The following is a 9,015-nucleotide window of genomic DNA, read 5'->3' on the forward strand; positions in this document are numbered from 1 at the left end:
GACTCGATCACAGCTCAGTTTGTCAAGTTTCGAGCTTGACTCGAGTTCGAATAAATGCACAGAAGCCAAGCTAACAAGAGTTCGGCTCGACCCGAGTGATAAGCCCTCCTAGCTAATTAGGACTTTGGAGGATGCAATTAGGACTTTGGAGGATTGTGAATCACCTTCAATTCTTATTAAAAAAGTTCAAATAAGGATTAATAACTAATAAGTTCAGTATAATAAAAATAAGATTTGGCACATTAATAAAACAAAATCTAATGAGTTCAGATAAGTTTAAAGACATAATCAATTCGATTATCTTGGACGATAATCGATAAACTAATGATAAAAATTAAGTAATTTCTGGTACTACCAGAATTGTAATTGGAACATTTACAATTTTCAAGTTTCAAGTATTAAGAACACTAGATAGTATCAATTTGGGTTTCTCGTATACATTGATATTATTCTAAATGTTTTTAGTACTATATTTTTTTTACATAATTGCATACTCATAATACTATGTTAAACTTGTATCGTACATTCGTACTATAAGTCTTCTACTGATACTAAAAAAACATTTATTGTTACTGAAAATGCTTACTTGAAAGCCATCAACATAACTACATAAGGTGGAAACCAAAAGTGATTAAAAAACAAAAAAGAAAAGTGGAGACCAAAAGTGATTAAGGCGTTCTCATGGATACGTAGTACATGGAGATTGCTACATCTACCCACTAGATAGACTACTCATTAGAAATAGACAATTAAAAAATAAATAATTCTGCTGAATTGGACTCCACTTATTATTAATGTCTATCTCTAATGGGTAGATTACACAGTGGATAGGCGAAGTTTTTCCCGTAGTACATGGTAGTACTTTTAATGCTTTTAGCTAAGAATGTTTGGTGGTAAAGAGTTGAACTTTGTGACTTGGAGAGTTGGAAGTCAAGAATTTAACTTTCCACTTTGACAAGGATTTAGATTTCTTTACCTTCCACCTTACTTTCAAAGTTTTTTTTTTTCCCTCTTTTGGTAACCCGTTGGAAGATGAATTTTCTCTAGACTGCCCTTGCACAGAGCTACTCACCCAGAGGCCCAACAAGTCCCAACAAAGCTACTCACCCAATGTTTTGGGGTGAATCGTGTTCACAATAAATTTATTGTAAACGCAGAGTGACTATATCAAAATTATACAAAAACTGACTATAATAGAGAAAATTGATTATATCATATAAAAACTGACTATACAAAAAATGAGTATATCATATAAAACTTACTACATTATATAAAAACTGACTATATCATACAACACCTTGTGCAAAATAACTTATTATGCACCATGTCCATTCAGATTTTTACCATAACCATAAATCTGGGACTTTATCAAACATATAATTCGGCTGAACTTATTTACTTTGGTAAGTACAGTAGCATAAGTATAAAATTTGCAGTATTGTCATTCATCATAAACAATTGCATGAATAAAGAGAATACATTAGCCCTTTATTTACAAGTGCACATTCCTTCAACATAGACAAAAAACAGCAGCTGCAACAGCCTAAACTCCCATCCCCTCAATCCAACATCAAGGCATCAAAATTTTGCAGAAGCTTTTATATACTAGTGTCATTGCTTTCTACATGTACTTCTCCTACAGCCTTTATCACATATCAAAACACTACCTCACTTCCGAAGATCATACAAATTCACCAAGTCGAATCTCCGAAAAGGCAGTGTAGAAGGCTACATATTAGTGAAGTCACACACCTGCACCAATCATTAAAATTTGTAGCCCATTCTTCCTCTGATACCAACCATTGTCTCCTTATGTGTTACTTGGTTGAATCTCGCTTCCCGCATTTCCATTTTCCTTTTGGATAAGTCGAGCCATCTGAATTCTCGTAGTAGGACCCTCAGTCGATGTCCCACTAGCTGTAGAACCGTTAACTGCATCTTTCAAAGCTTTCTTCTTCTTTACCTTATCGCGCCACCCTAGGATGCCAGCTTGTACATGCTCATCAAATATTGCCTTCTTGAAATTACTTCCCATCTTCATAGAATTCAAAAAAAAAAAAAGTTTAGGTATGACAAATTCACAGTAACAAAGAGAGAGACATTTAGAGGGGAGATGACTTTAGGACAGGAAGCAAAAGTTTGCACTTTGCAGTATATTACAGTACCTGGGTAACAATGGCATAAAGTGGTAGAGTGCTATAACTACATAGGACTTGGATGATAACACTGCAAATGATAAAGGGAAAGAAAAATTACAAACGAGGAGACGAAATGTAGAGGTTCTAACAAAATATGATCAGAAATTCAGATGAGCATTTTTACCCTATGATCAGCCTTGGTACAATATACCGCACTTGTCCCATTATACAGGAGCTGAAACCATATTGCACCTGGGGAAAAGAGCAACATATCATATCAAATTATGAACCTCAGATGAAGTTAGCAAGTAAAGAACAGCCTGTGAAGTCTTCAGCATGCAGCTCCTCACCCATATCCAAAAGAAATATGCAATCTCAAATGCATTTTGAAAAAGGATGAAGTGGATCAAGAATAGAGTGATCTGAGGCCGACTGAACCAGAAATGTTCATCAGAAGGCTTAACCACGAGGTCTCCTTCTATAGCAACATGTTTTTCAGCAACTTCATGAGCAAGCTCTGTGATGATATGCTCCAGTTTTGTCCCCACAGCAAGGAGAAGCTGAAAACAATGCACAAACACAGATGAAAATCAACTATCAAACCTCTTGCAACCATGATGTGGTTAGTCGCATACATTATCTGCTAATCGAGTAAGCAAGTTCTATGTTGCCTAATGACTACCTAATGCGGACCTCACTCAGAGAAGACCAGGAATATCAGAAACACACTATACCAAAAAAAAAAAAGGGTATCCATTTCTTTATGCGGTCTAGTGACTTCCTAACCGAACACACTATAATAGATTAGAAAACGGGAATACCAGAAACACGTTAAAGAAAAGATAACGGAAGCTATCAATCTCCCTATTTTTTTTCCTCTGTATTTGCACAAAGCCAATGGTAAGTGTGAAAGAGCCCTTCCAGAAAAGTGTGCATCAGTGATGAGCTGTAACATGCCAAGTCGTAGTCACATCATTTATGAAAATTTAAGTAGAAGATACTTACAATAAAAGGAATAAATGCTATCCAGAAGTATGTATGCCAACCTGCAACAAAGTACATCCAGAAGATGGAAAGTAAACAATAATCACTACATATTCTGCAATTAAATCCAACAAATTTTAGAGTACATATTTGGACAGAAAGATAGAGGGCAAGCACTGGGAAACGCACAAAATTGACAAACAATTGCTCATGAAAAGATGTAATTAGCAACAATAACATGCTCCAGGCATAAAAGAATACATCAGCTGACCCAGAGTAAATTCATACCATCAACATTCAGCAACAAGAAGATGATCACAAATACCCAAAGATACCAGCTGCATCATACAGAATAAAATCTCAGTTCATAATTTTAGCAGACAAAATATGTCATAGGGTAAGCAAGTGTGACATAAACCACTTGCCTTATACCAACAACTCGTTTAAAATCATCTTCCAGAGCACGAATCATGTATTTGTGGAAATTAAACTTGCGATTTCCTTTGCAATGTGTCTGAAATAAAAATCATTATTATCTAGTTATAGCATATGACAGTTACACGTAAATCAAAAAGTAGAAATCAGAAAGAAAAAGAAAAAAAGTGCATCAGCATGCCGAAGACACTATAAGAATTTAGAAAATATGCATACCATGATGAAACCCATACGCAATGTCATGTAGTCTGCTTTTGTCACCGCTCCATAAAATTGCTTGACAAAAGAATGCTGACAAATAAGCAGAATAATTTCCAAACAATTAGTTTGATTATAAGTAGTAATTCCTGATTGATAAATACTTTGTTTCAAAGTCCTTCTGGTATATATAAGAAGAATAAGACAGGGGATTCCAACTTATTGATATAAAACTTTGCACAAGCATATCTACAGTCAGATGTATGCTAAAAAGGGAGGGATAACAAGGCCTCCTAGATGCCAAACAATTTTTTAAAAATCAAACTTATTATATCTAGGTGGAACAATGTTATTCTTTGTGAACTGCCATCAGTAGGTTTGATGATTGCCTATGATACCCGTCGTGCAATAAAAAAGAAACTCACTCACCATCCAACGCAAGATTGCAGAATTTTCACCAACACCCACAAAATGATCACGAATGAAGGCATGGTCATGAACGTGGGTAACTGCAGGTTTAACAGCTGCACAAAAAAATGTCAAAATGGTTTGGATCAATAAGCAAAAATGTATTCAAATGCTTCCATACGTCATTTCTATTCCCAGAAAAAAGTAATGAAATGCAGTTAGCAAACAAATCAATCACCCAGTGCCTAGAAAGTCTTGTACCCCTACAAAGACCACAACTAACAATTGCTATCATCCTGCAGAGAAAAGACCCCCACTTTCTTTGTTTTAAATATCTTTATTATATAAGTGAAGGGCGGAGGAAGATGGTGCCCTCCTTACAAAAAGTTTGATATACCCTTAGTGAATTTAAATCGTCATATATATTAAATAATTTTTTCTTCTTACTACTTGCCATATATATTGATTGAGTTAACTATGGAATTGAATTTGAAATTTCAATTAAATATTAAATTAAGGAGAATGACTTCCTCTTCTTACATATGTAGTAAAAAAAACCATTGTTACATGGAACACAGAACATTCCGGAACGTGGTACAGAAATGGGAACGCGGAACGAGCCTCTAGAGTAAACCAGAAGGACTCCTAGACCACATACCACGTACCACGTTCCGCGTCCCCTAGAACATCGAACATGGAACGTCGAACGTGGAACATGACCACGTACCACGTTCCCGGTAAAACTCTCCAAAAAAAAAAATTAAATGAATATATAACTTGATTGACACAATGAAAAAAAAAACATGAATTTCATATTAATAATTATACTGATAATATTTTAAAACCTAAATGTTTATTATTATTCGGTAATCTCTATTATATAAATCAAACTTTTCCACTTTATTAATATTCAAAGATTGAACCTGATACTCAAGCTCTTCCACTTTATTTGAGCACAAGCTTTCTTCTTTCATTCTCTCAATTGAATAATGATGAACAAATAACTATAAAAACCAACGAAACATTGATTTAAGAATAACATATTAAAAAAATTAAAAATAATTATAAATGTTCATACGAATCAAATTGTTTGTAACACTGATGAATAACTAATGGATGAAAAAAGTTACACTCGCACGCATAGCGTGCAAAATGTGCTAGTATTCTTATAAAGCCAGATAAGGGATGAGCGAAAATAATAGAAGTTCATGGTGCAAACAAGGAAACAGCAAGCGACAATTTTTGTGCTACTTCTTTACCTTGATCTGTATCGTAATTTTCCTTGGCAATAGAGTCTTCCCAGTGCTTCCATTGGCGAATCTGTCACATAAGATACACATTAGCAAAAATCAAACCAACTTCACAGCATGGAAAAACATAACACTACTAAACAGCAATAAGAGAGCACAACGTAAGACTCGAAACAATTATACATACTCTTGCTCCCCCAAAAAGGACGGTGAAGACAGAGAAAGTGCAATGAACAACCGCCAGAACAAAGATGAAGATATGGAGGTGATGCAGCCCTTCAATGGATAAGAAGGGAACTTGATGCTGCCAAAAAAAAGGTAAGAGATAATTAATGATAACTACTTGGGTAATACTTTCAAGTGAGCAGCATACAGTTTGCCAAACACTATAATATAAGCCAAGCTTATATCCTCACTGTTTAGCATAAAATTTATAGTAACCTGAAGTGATTTTATTATTAAAATAAAAAAATAGATTGTCACAATGCAGGAATGAAATGATATGTATTTATGCTTCTCACAGAGCATACTAACAGACTTGACTTTGTATCCTCTTTTGTGAGTAAAATCTGACCTCCTAACCTCCAGACCTCCGTACAACCCGTGGCATAATCTCCACATTGGCAACTGAGTATTTTGTTTTCTTTACATCATGAACTCTTTTAATACAACACTTATTATCATCTGTGTAATTCAAGAATATAAGGAAAATGGCATGTCAACCGTGCTCTGGAAGTCTGGATTCTTCATTCAATACAACTTAATTTTCAAGGCTTTTAAACAAATTTAACAAATCCTTAAAATGCAGAAAGTCCATAGCCTAGTCGAAGAGAACTCACAATTTATCCTTAATTGGTTCAGTGATCGTTCTAAAATATAAAACATTAAATTAAAAAAAAATCAAAGCAAGAATTACCTAATAATACCAAGAACTCCTATACCACATGCTTCCATTGAGTTTAAACAATTTTGAAATAAACTAGTAATTGTAATAGAAGAGCAATGAATAATGCACCAACAACTTTATAGAGACAAAGGTACATGAATTTCAAATTTTCAATTATATAGTAGTCAACAAAAATGGAATGTTAGCCAGCGATCGCGGCATAGATTGTGGGCTTAGTAAAAATAATTACACTTAATAAAGTACACTAGAACAAATAATAATATATACAGATTAAAGCCAAACCTTACAACTCATCCACGAGCCTATAACAACAAAAGGCCAATAGAACAACAAAACACTAGTAAAATGCAGCAACTAAATCTCACATTACCTTATTGGCACAGTATGCAGACTGAGACACGGCGGCTTCAGACAGAAGCCGCCGGAACCCACCAATGTGCTTGGTCGTTGGTAAAGCAGCCGCCTCCTTCTCTTCGAGACTACAGGGAAGCATATGTCTGACATATTTCTCAGAAATACATACTTTGGAGATTGCCCCTTGAAATACTGTTAGCAGTAAGGATATAAATCCCAACAGCATCAGCTCTGTCCACCATTATTTCACACAACTCCATTAATTTTTTTTCAGTAAGAAATATCTCATTTTCATAATTAGAACACATGAATTGAAGTAACATCAGTTGCAATTCTAGAGAACAAATGGCAAAAAGGACACTTTTACATAAGAAGTTATTAACATAAATCTATGAATTCCTGTTCATTTCACAATCAATGAATCTAAACAAATATATACTGTATCAAACAGTACTAAATTGACATGAATTGCTACTAATTCTGAGGTGACATAAGTTGAAAAAGGCAAAATTCAAATTCAAATTCAAATTCAAATAACAAATTCATATGACATCAAACTCATTTTCAAAACCAACATAGGAGAGAAATGAAATTAAATTAAATCAAGATATAGCATCATTGAATCAATTCAAAAACACATAAAACAAATAATCAACACAAACCCATCAAAAAAACAAACAAATATTCTAGTACAAATCAAAACCCCACAAAATAAAAACCTCAAAGTTCACAACTTTAAACAAAAAAGATTCATTTTTTACCTTCTTTCACTTTCTGCAATGCCTCAAAAAGAGGTTTCTGATTCTTTTTCTTCAAATACTGAAAATTCAAACCCACAAAAAGCAGATAAATTGTTGACACTGTTACATATAATCTGGGTTTCAAAAAAAAAATTACACCAGAAATCATATTACATATATATGTTTGAATTTTTATCTTTTTTTTGTGGGTCTAAGTGAAAAAAACTTACCTTGCCACCATAATGAATACAACGTTCAACAGCGAGAGAAATGGCGATGATGATAAAACAAACAACTGCAACAACCCATGTTGGAGTGAACTCCAAACTTAACTCTTCTTCACCTTCTTCATTTGCCATTTTTTTTACAGTTTTTCACTCAAAAACACAATTTTTTTCTTCCTTTATAATTTCTCTCTCTTTTTCTTCTATTTGTAAGTAAGTTTAGTTTTTCCTCCGAAAATCACTACTGATTTATTTCCATTGTTTGGAAGTCAGAAATGGTGGGGTCAAATCAACCAAACGCGGATTACACACAACTGGAAATCGGTGGTTTAGTTTTAGTACTAAGAAAATTAATTAAGGTTTTACACTTTTACATATGAAAAAGCAGACTTTTAAACATTTTTTAAGAAAGGATGAGAAAATGAAGAAAATTTGAGAACTGCCAAAATATGGACATATAAAGTTGATTGGTATTCTATCTTTTTTTCTTTTTCCTTGGGGCTTATTGTCATAAATTTTTGTTGTATCCATATGGGTCATTGTCAATTGTATGACTCGTGAAATATGAATGTTGATAGTGTTACCTGTTACGGTAAGAATAAAAAATGAGAAATGTGTGTATGCCTAAGAGTCTTCGTAAAATCCGAAACTGAAAATCGGTCTAGATGGATGGTAACTTTACTGATAAAAAATGTTTAATAGTATAGTTATTAAGTCGATAAAAGTAGCAGTCTGACGATATAATTACTATTATGATTTTGAAGTAAACGGATAGTGAAATATCGAAATATTTTTCTGTATTTTATTATTGTGAAATATTTTTCTGTATTTTATTATTGTGAAATATTTTCCAACAATTACATTAATTCTACTATTTGTTACTAAGTTACAACAATTAGAGGAAGTATGTGATTATTTGAAGCTTTAGTACTAATATAAATACTATAATTAGGAAATGGAGTAAATTTTTAGTGTTAGTTATATTTTCAAATGAATTTATTGTTCACGCACTTTATAATACATTAAGTAAAATATATAACTTAAATAATGTTGACCGAAAAAATGGTTGACTATTTACTCGGTAACCAGTGTGAACGGTTAAGGTTCGCAAAAAAGAATGAACCGAGATATTATTTCAGGGCGGTTAACTACTCATGAACACTCTTAGATGTATCTATCAGGTTTGGCGTAATTTTAAACATATTTCTTTCAATTTTGAAATCTCTCATATAACATAAGGTTTGACACATTATTCATAAATTTATAGACGAAAATTTATGTGTATTAATTTATTGAGATAGCCTTGAAAATTAATATTTAAACTTCAAAATTCAATAAGGGGATTTTGAACTATATTCCGAGTTCTCACCAATTCCC

The 9,015-nt window shown here is 33.3% G+C and overlaps 1 protein-coding gene across 1 annotated transcript; it reads right to left on the minus strand.

Moving 5' to 3' along the window:
• Positions 1-1,185: 1,185 nt before the first annotated feature.
• Positions 1,186-8,085, minus strand: LOC104894490 (MLO-like protein 1). Its single transcript, XM_010680740.4, has 14 exons — positions 7,645-8,085; positions 7,436-7,493; positions 6,691-6,905; positions 5,601-5,717; positions 5,423-5,483; positions 4,185-4,279; positions 3,774-3,848; positions 3,548-3,636; positions 3,411-3,460; positions 3,144-3,184; positions 2,489-2,698; positions 2,323-2,390; positions 2,166-2,226; positions 1,186-2,035 (listed from the first exon to the last, which is right to left on the minus strand). The coding sequence occupies exons 1-14, from the start codon at positions 7,771-7,773 to the stop codon at positions 1,811-1,813; spliced, it is 1,494 nt and encodes a 497-aa protein (XP_010679042.1). The 5' UTR covers positions 7,774-8,085; the 3' UTR covers positions 1,186-1,810.
• Positions 8,086-9,015: the final 930 nt, after the last annotated feature.

This window comes from Beta vulgaris, chromosome 5 (genome assembly GCF_026745355.1).
Source record: "Beta vulgaris subsp. vulgaris cultivar EL10 chromosome 5, EL10.2, whole genome shotgun sequence".
Lineage (NCBI taxonomy): Eukaryota > Viridiplantae > Streptophyta > Magnoliopsida > Caryophyllales > Amaranthaceae > Beta > Beta vulgaris.

Excerpts from the sequence above, each read along its gene's own strand:
- LOC104894490 (XM_010680740.4), bottom strand. The coding sequence starts at position 7,773 with ATGGCAAATGAAGAAGGTGAAGAAGAGTTAAGTTTGGAGTTCACTCCA. Across the intron at positions 3,185-3,410 it reads CTTGTTGCTGAATGTTGATG|GTTGGCATACATACTTCTGG; the intron begins GTATGAATTTAC and ends ACTTTGTTGCAG. Across the intron at positions 2,391-2,488 it reads CATATTTCTTTTGGATATGG|GTGCAATATGGTTTCAGCTC; the intron begins GTGAGGAGCTGC and ends TCTTTTCCCCAG.